This window comes from Vicugna pacos, chromosome 5 (genome assembly GCF_048564905.1).
Source record: "Vicugna pacos chromosome 5, VicPac4, whole genome shotgun sequence".
NCBI lineage: Eukaryota > Metazoa > Chordata > Mammalia > Artiodactyla > Camelidae > Vicugna > Vicugna pacos.
The window spans coordinates 82683507-82704115 of record NC_132991.1 but is presented as its reverse complement, the minus strand read 5'-3'; the positions used below and the strand labels follow the sequence as shown (position 1 = coordinate 82704115).

The 20609-nt window shown below is 39.5% G+C and overlaps 1 protein-coding gene across 3 annotated transcripts in view; it reads left to right on the top strand.

The window, feature by feature from the left end:
- PAX3 (paired box 3) overlaps nt 1–19766 on the top strand; it is a 91066-nt gene extending 71300 nt beyond the window's left edge. For 2 of the 3 annotated variants that reach the window (XM_072961733.1, XM_072961732.1), the window contains exons 7-9: nt 456–670; nt 18756–19002; nt 19497–19766. In XM_072961733.1, coding sequence (XP_072817834.1) covers nt 456–670; nt 18756–19002; nt 19497–19531 — 497 coding nt within the window. In that variant the 3' untranslated portion in view covers nt 19532–19766. The remainder of the gene's footprint in view (nt 1–455; nt 671–18755; nt 19003–19496) is intronic. The other variant, XM_072961734.1, reaches the window with a different exon arrangement.
- Nucleotides 19767–20609: the final 843 nt, after the last annotated feature.

The window sequence follows — 20609 nt, the reverse complement described above, 5'->3', positions numbered from 1 at the left end:
GCATACAGGTGAATGGGATAAGTGATAAGACTAAATTATTTTGGATTATGAAAGATCACATTCCAGGCATTCAAAACTATACTATGCTTTGCAAGTATATTTGCTAAGAAACTTGAGACTCGCAGTTATTACACTGGTTAATTCTCGTGTTGATTAGTAACATTCCTCACCAAAATAGGTTGGTTCACGCTGTTAATGTGATTTTTGAATTCCTGTTCCACGTGAGTGTGCCATGAAAGTATATAAATAAATTATGTACTTGCACATATGTGCAGAGATGTGGCTGTATTTGTTATGAATGGCTCTATACCCACATATCAAGAGATGCAGTTTGAAATTTACGTTTGGTTGAACAGTAGATACTGCTGATGGCTTGGTGGCTGTGGACTTTTGCACTGAACTTTCTCTGCTGGCCTCCAAAGGGACTTTATGGCTGACAATCTTCTTCCTTGCAGCCGTGTCTGATCCCAGCAGCACCGTTCACAGACCTCAACCGCTTCCTCCGAGCACCGTACACCAAAGCACTATTCCTTCCAACCCGGACAGCAGCTCTGCCTACTGCCTCCCCAGCACCAGGCATGGATTTTCCAGCTATACAGACAGCTTCGTGCCTCCTTCCGGGCCCTCCAACCCCATGAACCCCGCCATTGGCAATGGCCTTTCACCTCAGGTCAGTCCCGTGTTTTCAGACAGACGATTTGCTGTATACCAGAACCAAATAGTCAATTCCCGGAGGCGGTCATATAATGAATTGCCAAATTTAAACCATAATGTATTCTTTATACAAGCCACATGATTTCAGTTTTCTGGTTTCCTTTCTCTCCACCCTTCCCACAGGCTGTATCAAAAGTTGTAGCTTAGACTTAAAATCCCAGTGACTTTTTAATGTAATCATGGAGATTTTATGTTTATACTTAGTCGTCAAGGCATTCATCATCTCCAGTCTTAGTTCTGGGCTTCGGGTAAGAAAGTCACACACTTTTTCTTTTTTTTTTTAAGTGGTATTTGGTCAGCTGATAGGGTTGTGAGCAAGAACACCTAATAAGAAAACACCAAAGCTTTTATACAACGTTCGGAGAGGAAGCTAACAAGCTGTGTGGAGAGAGACCTGGCTGATGCCTACAGAACTCTGGGATAAATGAGTGATAAATGCACAAATTAGGAGAATTACCACTCTTTGGGAATATATAGATATTTGAATGTTGTAATTGTTTTTCTAATTTGCATTGGACTATGAGCTTTTCTTGAGAGATTATATTAATAAATTGCCTTGATAATTGCATGTCAGAGGGTTGGTTAAATTTCCTACATGTGGCATCTGTCTGAGGTTGACATAATTAGCAGTTGTTTAAATACAGATCACTTGATTTTATTAGAGGGCACTTGGCCCAGGTGGTGAGGAGAGCTGCCCGCTAAATTTGGAGAAATGTCACGAAGGGTTGCAATCTGTAATTGCAATCAAGAATCTCTTCAGGGCTGAGAGTGAAAGTTTTAACAGCTTTATCTTTTCTTAACCCCCTTTTTCCTCTTGGTGGTTAGAAAAACAGAGAGGAGCTCAGAATGACACAAATGAAAAGTGAAAAGACAATTATACTCAATTACACACTAATCACTGACTATCACCGCTGCCTGAGCACCAAGAGGGCATTCTAATAGGCAGAAAATGAGATTTTAATGGCACAAAGGGTGGCCAAAATAACGACTCATATATCTTTGCCTTCTTCGTTTTCTTCAACTTGTGGTTTGCGTCTTTGGAGTGGAGTTCCTGGGCTCTGCACAGCGGTGATAACTCTGAGCAGCTGAAAAGTTCAAAGCCGTTGGAGTTGAAAAGAATGAATAGCAAAGGCAATGAAATAAACATTTCTGCCTAAAGGCAAAAGTTCATAAATCCTTTTTTTGTAACAGTAAATGTAATTAAGTTTCATAGGTTCCTATAGCACATCCTGGGACTGAAAAAAAAAAAAAAGAGGTGGCTTTAAACCTCAACTGAAAAATAACAACATGAAAACAATGGACGTGCTTCCTGCAGGACTTCAGTACATTTAATTTCCAAGTGCTGGCATTTGTGAATGTGATTTTGCATGAAAATCATGGACTTTTATTAATAGATTCTTCTTTAAAATGCCTGGATTTGTAGTGTAGAAGCTTCTCCCACAGTTTAGAACTAACTTCAGAACTGGTTATCTCTGCGGTTTTAAACATACGTGGTTTTGGGCCACAGAAAAGCTTTTTATGAACATGACTTGGTTGGAAGTTTTAATAAAAGTAAAATTCAGCTCTAACCACTTCTGCAAGGTAAGACAGACCCAGGATTCTCTTGGCGTTTCTGTGTTCAGTCATAATAAAAATAATGACACGAATCTGTTTTCTCTAAGTGAAGCTGCTAGTTTTTTGTATTAGAGGTGCCTGCTCTTGTATGTTATAATAAGTGTGTTATATCGTTGTATATAAGTGGAAGTACGAACACTTGACCTTGAAACTGTTATTCTTGATTTCAAGAAGCCTGGCTATGATTCCAGTGTTGGTGGTAGGGCGGGAATCGTTCCAATATCAAGCAGTGGAAAATTCCACAGGCAACTTCTATATTTCTTTACTGTGCTCTGACATATTATGTTAACTCCTTACTTATTACTTTGCAAATATCCAGGACATTTTGTATTTCTACCGTATATTTCCTCTTCAAACTATTGCTAGGAACCCATGTTGTCTTAGTTCTTGCAGCATCCCCAGTTAGAAAGGAGACAGATAACATGAAGTTCCTCCTTATTTCCCCAGGCAAAGTTGGAGAACGAAATACTGAGTAAATCAGTATCTTGCCAAACATATTTACAAAACGACCGAGTGGGAAAATTAGGAGAACTGGGAATTAGAACTCAGATTTCTGTAGCCTTTAGGATTTACCTCCTCTTGGGAGCGCTTCTATTTTTTTTTTAACATTTTTTATTGATTTATAATCATTTTACAATGTTGTGTCAAATTCCAGTGTTCAGCACAATTTTTCAGTCATTCATGGACATATACACACTCATTGTCACATTTTTTCTCTGTGATTTATCATAACATTTTGTGTATATTTCCCTGTGCTATACAGTGTAATCTTGTTTATCTATTCTACAATTTTGAAATCCCAGTCTATCCCTTCCCACCCTCTACCCCCCTGGTAACCACAAGTCTGTATTCTCTGTCCATGAGTCTTTAGATTCCACATATGAGCGATCTCATATGGTATTTTTCTTTCTCTTTCTGGCTTACTTCACTTAGAATGACATTCTCTAGGAGCATCCATGTTGCTGCAAATGGCGTTATGTTGTCGGTTTTTATGGCTGAGTAGTATTCCATTGTATAAATATACCACATCTTCTTTATCCAGTCACCTATTGATGGACATTTAGGCTGTTTCCATGTTTTGGCTACTGTAAATAGTGCTGCTATGAACATTGGGGTGCAGGTGTCATCCTGAAGTAGATTTCCTTCTGGGTACAAGCCCAGGAGTGGGATTCCTGGGTCATATGGTAAGTCTATTCCTAGTCTTTTGAGGAATCGCCACACTGTTTTCCACAGTGGCTGCACCAAACTGCATTCCCACCGGCAGTGTAGGAGGGTTCCCCTTGCTCCACAGCCTCTCCAGCATTTGTCATTTGTGGACTTTTGAATGACGGCCGGGAGTGTCTCTATTTAAGCAAGGTTGGGGTGGCTGGGACTACTCTCTGCTTTTGATTGTTTGGCTTTGTTAAAAATATTGTGATGAAATTTGAAGAAGAGAGTCCACATCTAACAGCTAGTTTACCTGTTAACTAGAGAAGAGAGTAATGAAACGGTGGTGCCTTAGTCTTCTTGCTTATTATACAGAAGTGCTTATTAATGTATCGGATCATGTGACATCAAAAATGGGATTAATCCTACAACTACGTCCTCCTCTCCTCTGACTCGCTCATGTCCTCTGCCTCCACCTGGAGGCCTAATGTGCAGACAATTCAGCTGAGGCTCAGAGAGCTGGCGGCCCGCTGGAGGCCACCGCGCTGACAGCGAGAGAACTGGGACTAGATGGAGGATTCCCGGCTGCTAGTCTAGAACCTCATTTGTGACAGAACTCATCTGGGCGAAGAAGAGACATGTTTCATGAAAAATAGAGACATGGGGCTTTAGTCATATTTTAAAATCATTTTGTAGAGACTAAGTTTTCTAAACTTTCAGGTTCAGGTTAATTAATTCTTTTTGCTAGTACACTCTTTACATGGTTTTTTTTTTTTTTTGCTTTACAGATTTTTCTTATCAATCTTTTAACTTTCCCCAGTAATACAAAGTACTTCATAGTTATTGTAGGAAATGGAAAAATTAAAGAACTTAAAAAGGTATCTCTAGAGTAGAAAAAAATTCCCCTGGGCAGCCACTGTTAATGTTTTTGCATATTGCCTTTCAACTCTCTTTGGGTCTGATGCTTTAAAAAAAATATGTAATTGAGACACTAAGTATATGTAACTGTGCCTCTTGCCTTTTCCCTGCCTTTACATTTCATCATAGATCTTTCCCTACATGTTCGTTTAAACTGACCTGGATCTAAAGGGTTTTGGGTTATGATAATCAATTCATTGTAGATCTCTTTAGTCGACGCTATTTGACATGTTGAAAACATCCGTGTATTTTATTTTATTTTATTTTATTTTTCCTAGTGTGGAGATTGATGTATCATTTGCCATTCAGACTTGGAAATCATGAGTCAGAATGTGTGTGGACTCTTGTCGAACTGGTTTCCTAGTTTCTTGTCAAGGAATTAATAGACACCTTTATGATAAGTGAACTGTTTTCTTTGTTTGTGTGTGGGATTTAGTTGATTTTCCTTGGGTACTCTGACATATCCTTCGAGCAAAGATTCTTGTAAAGCTTGAAATCAGAGCCGTTAGTCAAACGGTGTTTCTTAGATGCCCTCCAGCCTTTTCTCAGAGAAGTTCTCTGCCTCGGAGGGACGGGTGTGAACCATTGGCTCAGGCAGGTTACACCTGTCCAGCTGGTCAAATTAGAGTTGCAGTAGACTGACATGCATTTGTGACATTCTAAATTTCCGATACTGATGAAAAATTTTAGAAACTGTGGTCATATCTTTCCTCAAGTTGCTAAAACCATCTTCTTACTACTTAATCATTGCAATGTGTATCTTGTTCTCAGGGAATTAGCAACTGTATTCGGGGAATAGTTCCATTTTATTTATGGAACAGCTGAGGCCATTGTGACACAGAGTCCCTTGCAGAGTTAGAAGACAAGTCTATCTTTCTTCCAGTTGTTACTAGTTCTTTAATAAACCAAATTACACATTTCACTTGCTGAAGAAGCATAACGTCGAAGAAAGTTTTCCATGGCTCCAATATTGATATTCAACTTGATTTTCCTGCAGGAACAGTGGAAAGCCTTCACAAATGCAGGTCTGGGCTTCAACCCTCCCTCAAAGGCTGGATCTGTCAGGGAACTTAAGATTCTTTTTAGTGATGGGTGAGACGGGGATGGGCTAATTTCCTTGAAAATTTTCTAATTTTCTAAATGCCTCTGAATTGCTAAGATTTTTGAATTATATAACCCTTTTAGGAGATGGGGCTTTTATACCGAATAACAAAACACCTTCCGAGAAGAAAACCATTCAGCTGGCTCCACCCTGCAGCAGCAGCCGTCTTTTGAAAGGCTGTGCTTTCTTGGTGTGGGGACACTACAGAAAGAACCCAGGGAGATAGAGATCATGTATTTTGCCTCCAAATCCAACGAGTATGTTCCCAGCACCTTCCTGCATGTGCAGGAGAGAAAAAGGAGTGCCGCCTTGGAATATAGAGCGCCAAGGAAATACTAACATGTGCTTGAGACATGAGAGTAATTAACATTCAGCCCATGTTCTTCTAATTAACCTTCTTTTGCAGGAAACATGACACTCGCTGCTCCCCCACCTCCAAAACACACAGAGCCAAACCCCCAAAACAAGGCCAATTAAATGAACAAACTTTATCATTTCAACCCCCCATCCCCGTTTCTACAAACTCCACAGTTTTAGGTGACAGCTTCTAATGATTTCTTGAGTGAAATACAGTATCAGTGTGTTACATGGTTTCTAGGACAAAAATGGGCCAACTTGGCTGCATTTAGGGTTCATCAACCATTGCAAATGATTCTTCAAATGTTTTGGGTTTGGTAAAACCTAAAACACATTTTGCCAAGCACTTTTCCTCCTTAATTTTTCAACTGTGTATTTTAGGGAAAATTTGATCCATATGGTTTTGATTCATTTACTCTTGTATCATTGACATTTTTTTTTCCTACGGAGACATTTGATATCCAAGAAGCTTTCTGAGCCTTTCCTACGTTCATTTTAAGCATTTTTCTCCTTAAAAAGAGGAAGTCCTCTTTGCAACCTCAGAGGCTATAAATTTTGAGTACTCTCTCAATTCAGCAATACTTAAAAATACATTTGGTATAAATCTGGATTATTATGAACACATTTTATGTTTAGAGCAGATGGGCAGATTTTCATTTCTGGTTTACGAGTGAAACCAATGATAAAATAAGAAAATAGGCTTAAGTTACAAAAAAAGTTTTGTTTTAGACAACGTTTAACTGTTATTAATAAATCCCCATGGTAAGATCTATGCTCAGAGGCCTCATTTCCAATTTTGTCCAGGTCTTGGGTAAGATGTAATTGAATAACCAGTACACCTGTCTTGTCTCATGGATAATCTATTGAGGAAAGAAAAAATTCTCATAAAGATTTGTGTACCAGGCTTAAACATGCTTGAGTGTTTGCTCAGCACTCAGCACCTTAGGAACAAAGAGTAGGTCTGCAGATCTCATCAAGTTTATTGACCATTCATCTGTTAAGTCTGGTTGGATCATCACAGCTTTGTGGGGATGAGATACTGTCTCTGAACTAGACCCAAGAAAGAGCAGATAGAGCTTTAGACTAATGAGATGGTGGTCAATGGCGGACGACACCAGGATCAACTTTTGTTCTTTTTCACATTTGACAAAAGAAAACCTCTAACTGTGCCACCCATCCAGTTGCTTTTAAAGAATAATATTGGAGTTGAGATTATTAGTGTGTAATGTATGTAAATTGCATATTTGGTGTCAGCTATGCTCATTAGGCTGCTTCTCCATTTCATGCATATATGTATTAGGCTGTCGTGGTTCCATTTCAAATTTGATTTCAATTGCTCAGCACAGTTTCTTTTGACAAACATTTGTTAATCCTGAAACTTATTAGGGAGAAGCATTTAAGTGTTAATATGTGTACACAGAACTCCAGACTGCTTTTGATTTTACTTGGCATGTTTTTGGACCACAGTGTTCACCATTATCTCAAATTCCTTAGCTGCAAGGCATGATGAAGGATCTTTTGTCCATGGAAGGTGTAAGGGCTTACTGCAGATGAGTTTGTTATGTGGATGGGGTACAGTCATTAAGAATGGCTGTGATGGGTACTCTCTGTGTCATGGAGGTAGAACATCCTTTTCCCTGTGGCACAGCAGTTCCTTCGCCTTCTCTTGTTCTGTTGATACGTGTGAAAGCAGTAAGATTGCCCCTGGTGGTAGGGCCAGTTTCTGTTTCAGGACAGCTATTTTTCTGGAGATCTGGGGGACACATCCAGAAGCTCTTGATGCCAGGACCTTGGTTTGGTTCATTTGACACACAGGCTGCAGATCCGGAGCCCTCAGCCTACCTTTATTGCCGTGAAGAACCAGACAAGCAGGTGGCCTGTCACCAACTCATTTCCCCACAGAGGCACTTCCTTCCTTTACACTTTCCAGAAATTCATCTGTGGAAAAAAAAGGAGTGCTTTTGATTAAAGATATTGGTTGGGTGTCAAACAAAGCTTAGACAGAGAGACATTCCGTACAAAAGTGGCAGCCTCTCCACAGTTTCAGCCCCTTTCTGTTTCATTTCCAAAGCAGTTCATAAGCTCCAAACCAGGGCTGCAGAAGCGTTACATGTTTATGAAGGCTCAAAGATGTTTATGATCATAAACAAGCCCTTTTCAGCTATACCAGAGTAGCCACTTGGCCCTTTGCGTGTTTCCATTCTGCCATATTAGGCTTTCAAGATGTTCTGCTCGGTGGTGAAAACACTGCTGCTAATCCATTTGTTGAATCAGTGCAGGCTGTAATTGACCTGGTGCCTTTGGTTTTTCTCCGAAAGCTGTGGTTGCTACCCTTACAGAGTCCAAGGAGAGCCCTGGTTTATGTCAGCTCTAGCTGCAGCCTCTTGAGTCAGTTACAGATTTGGAGAATTGTGAGAGAAAGAAGTTCTTGGCCAAACTGTCCTTTTTAAAGAAAGGGAGGGAGCAGCAGCCTCCAGTGACTGAATCTTACATCATGTCACTGAAATGAGCCACAAGAATACCTTTCTTGGTGAATTGAATTTTATTGGTGTCTGATGAATTGATTTGAATAGAAATTCCACCAGCTACTTTCTCCTGTACATTGTACACATCAAATGTAATAACCCCATGGTTTTGGGGCCCATTTGAATTTCTTTAGTCACTGAGGAGAAAAAAAATTGAGTGTGATTTCTTAGTCTATAACTAAGCTACTAGAATAAAAAGTTTTTCTTTGTAGTCAGTAAAACACAGGAAAGCCATGCTGGGGTCTAGTGTGAGGCCAATGGTCTGAATCAACCTTTTATATGTGGTCGGGATGTAATGTAAAGCTTTTAATTTATTACTGCATTTGCAAGATGGCAATATCTACAGAAATCTGAATACTTGCATATTTATTCAATTAGAAGCTGAATGTGTGCTTTGTACTGCAGACACAGAAGACTGGATTCAGCCATAAGTTGTGTATTATTTTTTGTGTTTTTTTTTTAAAGACTCTGTCTCTGTAAAACAGTCTGGGTTTCATCAGAGGTGTATATTTTTCAATGTGTAGTATAATATTTAAAAATTTATTCTTGATATTTAGCTAGCGTTCAGTCAACCAGAGTTTCTGAGATTAGTGGTTGCATTTTCTCCAGTGATCAATGGAAAAGATAAATTGGGAGACCCTTTGAGACTTTGCAGCTTGTTGAATCAAAGGGTTGTATTTCTACCTCATAGGGAATATTTCTTAGCTGTGAGATAACTGGGTAGGCAGTCCTCAGCAATGAACTAATGAAGGGCGCAGGTATTATTTAAAGAAATAACCATCTCCCCCCTCCCCCAATACTGATGTCTCATTTTGGGGCAGCTGGCATTAAAAAAATCTAATTAAACAATTGCAGATTAACAAACTCTCTATTAAGCTGATCCTCTATTTGTATGATTCTGTGGGAAAATTTCTAGTTAATTGTCAACCCTTCCATGACATTTCTCGGCAGAATTTGTTTTAGTCTCTGTTGATGCCACATTAGAGTGTTTATACCTTGTTAAACACATACTACACTGTGTTATGTTACAACACACCCATTCCCCCCTTGACTGTGAGCATCTACAGGTATGATACTAGGTCATAAGCATCTTCAAACACGCAGAAACCAAACAGTGTCTCCTAATAAAGGCTTGTTTCCCAATGTGGGCTCTTTGCAATAGCGGTTTGGGGGAAAAAGGATTTTGAATCAACAATTTGGTAAACGTTACAAGTTATACTCCTTTATCTTTCAGAGTCTCAGTGCACACTAACCTACTAAAGGCTCTGACAAGTCTTGCAGTATAGAAACATGTTTGCTTAATTCAATGTCCTCTGATTCAACCATGGATCCCTTTTGTTGAGGATCAGACTACCAAGTTTTGAGGAACATTTTCTAGAAAGTACTGAATGAAGTAATGAATAGAGTCCCAACTCATGATTTGTGCATTTCTAGAATGGTTCTTTTGATTTTTTTTCACTGGTGAATATTCCTTCTGTTTAGTGTCTGATGCTACCTTCTGCTTCAGTACATTGTCAACCCTCTGTATTCAACCTTAGCAAGGAAAAGAGTAATTTTACAGAAGCTATAAGCTGTTTAATAATGTGTAGATAAGGCAGAAAAAGGGAGTTAAAAAAAGAGGGCCTTCCTTTTTAGTGAACTGACTGCAGTTTAGATTTAACTTATTGATCTGAGAAGGAGCCCCCGAGTCAAAAGCACTAGACCCCGATACTTAACAGCCGCTCACCAACTGTAAGTCTTCAGGTAAGTTGCTTAAACTGTCTCAGCTTCTATTTCACCCTCTTGTTAAACTTGGAAGCTATTCCAAAAAAATCGTCCTATAGAGCTGTGCTGAGAAACAGTGCTCAAAAAAATTAAATGCTTTTTGATAAAGTAATAATTCTGTTGTATCAGGGCTTTTATTATTGTTTACTTTAAAATTTTGCATGGGCCTCTGACAAAAAGCGCCATACTTCTGTTTGTCCCTGACAAAGACGGCAAATGTGGAAACTGAATAATATCAAGGGAAAGGCAGTTTCTTGGTGGACTGAAGTATTTCCAGTTATTCTACTTAGACATTTTAAAGACCTAGGGACTCGTATTTGTGCCCATTCAGAATGCAGTAATTGTAACGCACCTGGGATATGACAGTCCCCAGAAAGACAATGTACAAAAACTGGTTTCGCTTGACTAATTCAGACAACAGGCACATGAGACCCCACTACAATGAAAACAAGAGGCAACTGTTCTTCATTCCATGGGGCTAAGCGTGGGGAGGGGACGAGGTTGTCCTGTTGTTTCCTATTCTTATTCTTGTTTTGATTTATTGAAATACAATATTGACACAAACACATTAGAAAGGTCGACAGCCCCACTTCTATGATATTAGATCCTTTCCTCAAAGGCAGGAGAATCTAATAGGCTGTGCTCCTCTCTTACCAGCAAAAGACAGAAGTAGCCAAAACAACAGGGGCACTAGAAAGGTTTTAGAAAATGAGGGGAAATCTAACTAAGTAATTTTGAATTAACTGATTGGGGAGTATTCTTTTTATCAGTAAATTATGAAGACTTTGTTTTGTCAAGATCTGTAGGAGCAGATTTAATTTCTGTAGCTTAAAGAACTATATACATGACCTCACTGTGGGCTCTCTAGGTTGCCAGCCTACTTCAGGCTCCTTGTGCATTAGGAGACAGAGCCACTGCCCCCAGATAAGTACATGTTTAGGTGGAAAAGCAACGGAGCATCTTTATTGGTCCAATGTCCTTGGAATCGAGAAGGGTGGGGGAATAAAGTAGGCAGGATTTTTGCTTAGCAGAATAGTGGCTTCTGGTTCTTGGGAGACGATTCTCAGATGTTGTCCCATATCTGTGGAGCTGTTACAAATTTCCATGCACCTTAAACGAGAGCTTACTGTGCCCTAACACGAAACCTGTGAGACCAGCCAGAAAACATTTCCTGAAGGGTAAGTTCATTCTCAGACTTTTGTAAGGCTGTGCTCTGCTTTCCTGTGGTTAATAGGAACAGTTTTCCTGTATCTACTCATTAAATCAGTATCACTTGATCTTTTCAGTTGGCTCTTGTCTCTGTCCTGAGATCATACCTTCCTTCCCATGAACAGAAGGCTAGGGAAGTTTCTCTTCCAAAATCTTCGGGTGTTTGGTCGATGGAGTCTTATGGCATGGACTTTGGGGAGCCACAGGAATATTATCCTATATCACACATGGTCCTGAAGAAAGAAGAAATTTCATTGTTGAGCTGGGCAACTTTTTCCTCCCTTAGTGAGCTGGAATGTCTGCCCTCCACATGGTTAGAGTATTAGGTTGGAAGGGAAAGCTTTAGGGGAATGAAGACGCAGTGTAGCCCAGCATCCCCCTGCTTCAGAGGGGCAGCACTGAGGCCCTTTTATTGAGGCAATATGGACACCTAGGCTATTGTAAGGTTCTTTGTGAATCTCAGACAGAGGTGGGCAGTTAAGATTCAGCAAGGTTTGCCTTTGCCAAATCATAATTAGGGTGAATTAGGTCTGCATTTCCTTGAATACAGGCTTAGCTTATGCGCAATTAGGGATAAAGTTTTAAACCTCATCTCATTGAAGTACGATGGGATGCCCAAGTGTAGAGCTTTTCCCTTTTTATATTTGGAATCCTAGGCCCCAAATTGTCAATTAATATTTAGCAAACATAAAGTCATCATGAAATTAAACCAAGATATACGTTTAATTTTCCACAGTCATGTTTTTAGACAGGTTTTTGAAACGATGGTGGGTTTGAGTGCTTACTCTTTAGAGGGCTACTGTGGCTGTGAGAAATTTCCTGAAATGAGAAGAGTTAACAGCAGGTAATGTCATTCCTTCCAGAAAGAGTTGGAGACTCTCTGTGTTAAGTGATGAATGAGGGTATCTGACCCACATCTGTTTTACATTAGAATGGAACATTGCCCTGACATCGTTAGGAGCATTTGTCAAGATTCCCTGGACAGAGCTTCTGTAAATTACATGCTGCAAATGTGTCAGGGTCAGATAAGAGGATATCATTAACTCCCCCAAGTTTACTCAGGGCTCTGTCAGTCCGTCTTAATATGCTAACGGCCAACAATTTTCCTTGAGCTGTTTTGCTGTATTTTTCATTCATAGAAGAAAAAAATACGTATGCTACACCCTCCCCCCCCCAGTATCGCACATGTTCTTTTCTCATAAATCATATTAATTGTAGACATGGTCACAAAGCATATTAAATGCAGGCATGCGTAAATGAATTAAAACATATGAGAATTTTATTACAGCCCATGGTGGGTCTAACATAGTCAAATGCCAACTGTATTAACTGGCGTACTTTTTCATTTAGGTGAAATGAGCTTTTTCATATTGGGCTTTGTTTGATTGATAATAGGTGGACACAATGTGATTGTTCATCGTTGTCTAGAAGGAGCGCTATACGTATGTATATACGTATATATGCATCTTACAAGCCATTTCTATGCTAATTCTTTGCCTCGATTTATATTTCAGTCATCAGTCTCTAAAGAATATTGCTCTCCATTTAACAGCTTAGATCTATTGAGAAATAGGTATTCTAAAGAACTGATAGAGTAAAAGTCACTCTCTAACTGTCACGGAGCTGGAGATGAAAGCACATGTCACACTTAGAGTTTAGCTGAGACAGAACCCACTGTGCTCTTTATAAACAGAACTCGACAATACATGCACCATATGAACCACACTTGTCTGGCACTCATACTTTTTCATCATGCGTGGAACTTAGGTACTTGTAAAACGTTAGCAAAGAATTAAAATAAAAAATAAGGATATATTTAGCCAGACATTGTACATGCACTGGTTTTCTATCTGGTTAGGTAAGGGTCCCCTATGCCCTTCCCATAACTCAGCAGCCATGAGTGTGGGTGAGAAGTTCACCATTCTTACCTTAAGAGAAACTTCTGCCTTCAGGCAACTTCCCTCTTACAGCTTTCAAACAGGCAGGGCAAAAATCTAATTATTTAGATGCTAATCAACTGCAGGATAATTCCTTAGGCACTTGAATCTGAAGACGACATTTTTAGGAAAGTCTCCACTGTTCAATTTTAGGCATTTTGGCCTCAAAGACACAGTTGCTGAAATTTAACCATTAGATGACTCCAATACCACCTATGTTGGCAAAAAGCATTTGGATAAATATTTGAATATTTTTGTTTGATTCTGGAAATAAGCTATATCCAAATTTTAATTTTATAATCATTAGACTTTTGGAGAAAAGGGTAGAAGCAAAAAAACAAAAAAAAACCCAAAACACAAAACCCAAAAGCAAAAAAACCCCAAAACTCTTCTGTATCATACAAAGCTATAATTCACAATGGTTTTCTAAAATACAACTCAATGTGCATCATTGCTAAGTCAGAAGAAGAGCGTTCAGTTACTTAAAAGCAAAAAAGAAAGTAAAGACATGGACCAGGATTCCTGCTAAGGAGAAAAAAGAAGCACCTACACATGCAGCATAATCTGCTAAATTATTTTAGATTTCTGATCAGCTCTGAGCACTTTTCGACAGACGGCAAAACCATAACACTTACGCCAAGGCAAATATTTTCCAGACACATTGTTTTAAATGTAAATCTTAATTTGGCTCATAGTTTTTTTTTTTTTATCTTTTATATTTAATCTTATAATAGGAAAAATTAATTCAAGAGAAATATGGCATGAAGCAATTGTAGAGTTAGTTTTTCCTGAACCATATAATCTTCCAATCAAGATATAAACAACCTATTTGGAATTCTGAAACTTGAGAATGAGCTTCAGGAGACCTTCAAAAAACATCTCTAATAATGGGAATGACGGGGGAACCGGCTGAAGTCCCAGTGGACGATTCTAAGGGTTGAATTTGTTTTTAAAACAGTTTAGAAATGATGTCTGGGAAATGTTTTTGGAGGTAACAATTTAGCGATATACTTAATATATATATTTTTTCAGATGCCTCACCTAAGAGTTGTACTCAACTAAAAGTAAAAAGAGAATCTCCCACGTCCCTTCCCAAGGGGCCAGAACAGAGATCTTTATAAAAGGGAAACATTTCCTGTTCATTGCAGCTCCTGGACTTATCTGACATTTGATAAGAATGTGGTTGGTGTTCGGTAGACAGATCTAAGTAGCCCTGAGTTTCTTTCTTTTCCTTTGAAATTGTGAAAACCAGGCAATTATGTTTCCTCCTACCTCAAATTTAAAAAAATAAAATAAAATAAAAGGCAAAAACATTAGCCCTGTAATAGAAATAGGTTACTAATGGTTTATGAGGAAAAAGACCCTACTTTGAAACCAATGAGGATTTTATTTTAGGCTTTGAATTACAATTGCTGTAGGAATAGCATGTATGAAAGAAATCCCGACAATATTCTTAAAAAGAAAATACGACTGGAAGACATTCTATGACCATATTGGGGGAGTTCTAAGAAGTTTTGTTTACCAACTTCTTTGTGCAGCAAAAAGAAATTTCCATAGCTTCTCTTGAACCACATGAAATAGCAAAATAGCTTTTAAAGAAACATACAGAGAAGTGGAATGGGACCCTCCCATAGAGAGTTGAGGTTTTAAATTGTTAGGGGAAAATAATGCCTGTTGTATTGATAGTTATTTTTCTTTTTCAACACAGTTTTACTTTTTAATTTTTAAATTACAAGTTGTTAAAATGTTGTACATTTCTCAAATTTTATCAGTGTGAATCATTGAAATAAACTGAGTTTCTTTTTTGCGTGAACAGTAAGTTTTTATTTCTATGAGACAAATCCCCAGAAGTACGTTGCTGAATGGAATAACGATAGCATGGCTGTTTTTTAAGAAACCATTAAACTGTTATCCAAAGTGACTGTATGATGGTACATTCCTACTAGTAATGTATGAGTTATTCAGTTTCTCTGCATCCTTATCAGCACTTGGTGTTAGTTATCACTATTTATTAATTTCCATTTCAGAGCGAATGTAGGAAAGTATTAGTGCCTCTTTCCCCATCCTTATACAATTCTTGAGAAAGAAGTCACAATTACTGTCTCTTGGGCTCTGTATGGGAAGTCAAAGGGATGGAGGGTAGTGGGTCTCTGGTCCTCTTGATTTTCTGACCTTAGCCTCTGCAAGACGGGCTGCTGAGTCAAGGGCTATTGCTAAAGCAGGAGCTGTCACTAACTTCTGGTGTGTGACAGTAGTAATGGTGACAGGAAGATCCAACAGGCATCCTTGTTCCAATCACACAGCAGCCATCCTTCCTAATTGGGTCTTCAGGACACTGTGCCCTGGCTCCTTTAAGGAGTCCTCTTTCTCTTGCCCTAGAATATGACCTTGGCGGATAATACTATGTCTTTTCCATCCTCCAGTAGATACATTTCAAGGTCTTTCTGTCCTAAGGTATTTTCTAATTCAGCAACTGCAAAAAGTTGCTACATGAACATGATAAACTGAATTTTGCTTCAAGGAAGGACTCACTTTTTCTGTTTTAGGATCTTCATGTTCTCTCCCTTCCACGGACAAAGTCATTGCTGCCTTCAGAGTCATGCAAACAGGAAGTGTCTGACAGAGGGTTAGAATGAGTTTATCACAAAAATGTACCTATAGCTCACGGGAGAGTGTGCATGTTTTAAATAAGATTCTGCTTTGATTCTCCAACTGTAACTGTATATGGAGTGTTCCATTGCTCCCTTAACATAGCATTAACAGAGTTTCAAGTAAGTATCTTCATGAAGGACACATTAGTTAAAAATATATTTCCTTTCTATCCAGGACACTGGATATTTTTCTTCTCTGAATTGATACAGTTACAGAGCTGCTTGTCCTAAGTGCTAATTTTTTATTTAGTGCAGATTATTTACACAGTACAATATTTGTGCCCTGTGTCTTAATTCCCCTTTCATTAATAAAAAATCACATTTTTATTATTTTTATTTTCCTTATCCATTCTTGCTCATCAGGCCAGTACACAGAGAGGTACCCCTGATTTGAAAGGAGTGTATTTGGCACTGAACAACATCTTTTTTAAAGAGTTAGATGTTAGTAATTTGGGCTGAAATAAAATATTTAATAAATTAGTATATCAATTGAAGTTTATGAATTTTCCAAATATGCACTGTAAAATCATCTGTATGAACTCAAAGAATGGCAAAAAAAATACATATATATAGGTGGAAGAACATTCAGAAAAAATTTAAATCTATTTTGGGTTCAGATTTTTAAAATGAGAAAATGAAGTGATTAACTTACTGTAAGCAGCAACGTGTGAGAGCCCCATGTTCCAGTGACTATCCATCCTCCTGGAGCTGTGACTCCTACTGATTCTTACCTTATTCTATGGCTTTCATTTTCCCCAAATCCCCAATAAAACAAAATTATGCTCTGAAATATAGTGGTTTTTTTGGAATATGAGTAATTTTTAGAGATTAAAAAAAAAATCTCAAGCTCAAGAAAATTTAGATCCCTTGAAATACCTTTAAAAATTTGAATATGACTGTGTTGCTTTCCCCACCCTGGCCCCCTTCCCATGTGCTCACACATGCAGGACTTCAAGTGAAAGGGAGGCAAGGAAATGGGAACAGGGACTGGGGAAAGGTGAGGGAGTCCGTGGCTTGTTACAATGGACCAAGAAAGGGTAATTCATAGAAGGTGGTGAACAGCTTCTCTTTTGTCCCCTCCCCTGCCTTTTTTTGTTTTTTGGGGCTAATTGAAGATGGATCAGTTTAAAGTTTTATTTCAAGAAGATTTTGTTTAGCTATGAGGATTATGCATACCTTTCCCAAAGGAGATTGTGGCCTCATTGGTTTTGGAATCTAATTTCTGGAATGCAAGATTCACCCCTCCCTCCTGCCTTGCTGGTACCCCTCCACCCAGGATTCTGTGGTCTGAGTTACCTTGGCTGGTGACACAAGGCCTACAGTCAGGGTTGAGTTTCATTCCTGCCCTCTCCTCTTGTTATTTGTACCCTTTAATCTCCATATGCCTCAGACTTCCTAAAATACAGCAGGATAAGGATGGAAATGTGCAATGGTGGCCCCTGCACTGAAACAATCTGTAAGCAGGTGACATTTTCCGGAGGCTCTTCACCCAGCTCTTCAATTTCTCCTGCAGTTGCCTTTTGAGGCCTGCCACTGACTTGGATAAAGTTGAGAAAAATCACTTCCTCTCTTGGGTGGCAGTTTTCCAGCTGCAAAATTAATTATCCACTTGCTTCCATCATAAGGTGTTGTAAGGGTCAGCGAGCTGGAGTTTGTTAAACTCGTCACCGTGCTAATCGGAAAGTTGTTCTGTTAGTACAGCTTTGTTTTTTTTTTTTTTTTAAAGTTCTCTTACTCTCCAGAGCTATTTAAAAAACCGAATGGACTATTTTAGAACATGTTTGCATTTCAGGCTCTTTAAAAAAACACTTCTTATCTATGGAAATGTTAGTTTAGAGAAGAAGTGAAAGGATTAAGTCATGGAGGCAGTTCCTCGGAGACTTGTTTACCATCCATCCATTCATTCAGTACCTACTATGTGCCAAGCACTCTGTCAGGTGTGGGAGATTTAAAGGTCTGTAGGTTTTCCCCTCTGAGGTCTCACAATTCAAAGTAGGTGACCAAGCACTGATTGCATGGCGAGAGGGGTGAGGAAAAAGCAAGGGAATATCAGGGAAGGAGTACTTACTTCTAATTACTGAAGGATGGCCAAGACAGGGAGAGGAATTTTCTTGAGAGGGAGCTCTATGAAAAAAGTCAGAGATCTCAAAACACTCAAAAAGAATTTGATTTGGCCTCATTTGACTTGAAAAAAAAAAACAACCAAATGCCTGTTTAAAACGACGTGTGTAGTGTCTATAGTGAAAAGAACATGAAAAGGAAGATACATACGTATAACTGAATCACCAGAAATTAACACATTGTGAGCCAACAATACTTCAGTAAAAAAATAAAATAAATAAACTGAGTTGAATTTTAAAAAAATGACACGTAAAACTTCCAGTCGTAATATTTGGTTAAACATTATTCATTACGAAGAGATAAAATTTCTCCGTCCCTTTGTCCTTCTGTCCCTGTGTCCCTGCATCCTTCCTTCCTTTCCCCTTCTTTGAATTTCCAGTCTGATTTTATCACTTGGGACACAGTGTAATCTCTGTCCTACCCTCTGTCCTTCCTTCTTTTTCTTTTCCCTTCCTCCCCTTCCATCCTTCCCCTTTCCCCCTCTCCTTTTTTTCCTGAAACGGCAGTCAGATGTTATCACTGGGTGTGATGTAATATCTCTGCCAGTTTGGATTGATGTCACCATCTCTGGGACAGCTCTTTAACAGACTTCCAAAGAAATGAAACTTGGCCTTTTCCGTTTATCCTGTTGGCTACAGGCTAGGGTCTGGTCCTCCTTGCATTTCTCACTTCTTCCCAATCTGCCTGTTTGTTTTAGGTAATGGGACTCCTGACCAACCACGGCGGGGTACCCCATCAGCCCCAGACCGACTACGCGCTCTCGCCTCTCACCGGGGGTCTGGAACCTACCACCACGGTGTCGGCCAGCTGCAGTCAGAGACTAGACCATATGAAGAGCTTGGACAGCCTGCCGACATCTCAGTCTTATTGTCCACCCACCTACAGCACCACGGGCTACACCATGGACCCGGTTACAGGCTACCAATACGGGCAGTATGGACAAAGTAAGCCTTGGACTTTCTAGAGGGTAGCTTGTCCTGGAAGGGTGAAGGCTTTGAACTCTTCCTTGAGAATGGGGAGGTGGCAGCAAGATTAAGCCTTCCGTCCCGGTATCAATTGTGCAGCAGAGCCAGCTGGTTGCTCCAGCAAGGGCTTCCTTGTATAATTATTTTCTTAACTGATGTCAACAACATCTTGCGGTTATTAATTGCTGAGACGTGAAAGCTGATTGCCACTAGGTAAAACACAAGGGTTGGCCCAAATGAAATAACCCCTGGCATTAGAAACACATGTTCTTAATGAGGTCAGCTCAAGGATCATATGGGGTATAATCCCAAAGACACAGAGTTCTGTCAAACTTGTCTCAGGAATAAAAATATTAGTCTCGATCCTTTGATACCCCGGTATTAAATATGACATTGTCAGCCTGTAGCTGATTTTGCCCCTTGCTGGGAATTGTCCCAGCCTGACCTGAAAAGCTGCCTGTGTTTTCTTACAGGTGCCTTTCATTATCTCAAGCCAGATATCGCGTAAGTGAACTGTCCACTTGGAGCTAAAACTGGCCCTGTTTCCGGTCTCCACAGCCTAGACATGAAGAATTTGCTCAGAAAAAAAAAAAAATCACCCTCTTGGGGGGCAGTCTCATCAGGAGACAAAGGAGAGTGATTGATTTTCTTTCTCCAGTAGTTGGTTTCAAATTCTTTTGAACGTGTTGGACAAAAGCAGTGGAGAAAAGGAAGACCCGGAACAATAAAAGACAAATGCAACATTTTAAGGCAATGATTTAACATGGCTACATATCAAATATCCCAACTCTTTAGCGCTGATGATCAAGGAGCTAAAACATTCCATTTGTGTGTGTGTGTGTGTGTGTGTGTGCGCACGCGCGTGCATGTGTGATTTATCTCGACTGGTTTGGGCAAGCAGACTGTTCTGAAATATAGTCAGAGGAAATTCGAAAGTAAAACGTGTTTGATGTCCAATGCTGACACGTCCACAACTTTAAAACTGCTCAGTCCATGAAGCGGGATCGGAGGAATCCTTGACTTCTACACACTGGAAATGGATATAAAAATAAATGCCACCATTTTTAGGAAGTTAGACTAGATGTAAAGGACCTCCCCAATAAATTATTTGTTATCGTATCCTCATTTGTAATTCGCTTGTCAATTACAGGTCCTGGGTGGACACCTCTTGTTAACAGGATGTGGGGGAACGGGAAGAAAAGCTTGTTTCCGCTCTCAGTGTGGGACAGGTGTGTGACATTTGCCCAATTTATTTGCATTTGGAAGCCAACCTGGGCAGGGAGTAGGGCGTGGTGAAGAAGTGATTTGCATTCCCACAGCTGCTTACCAGTGTGCAATACTGTGTACCTCACGGAGCTTTGGCAATGGCCAGGGCTATGGAAACAGAACCAGAACTCTTATTTTTGCAGGTGCTTTATTTTCGCAGCCCATGGTTCACTGTGGGAGAGTGAGTGAATGAAGAACAGTGATCTTTGCCATTTGGTGGACAACCAACACCCGGCTTGCTCCTTTTGATTAGAGACCATGTTCTAGAAAAATGCTTTTAAAATGACTACGTTTACATTCTTCTCTTTTCTATGAAAGGC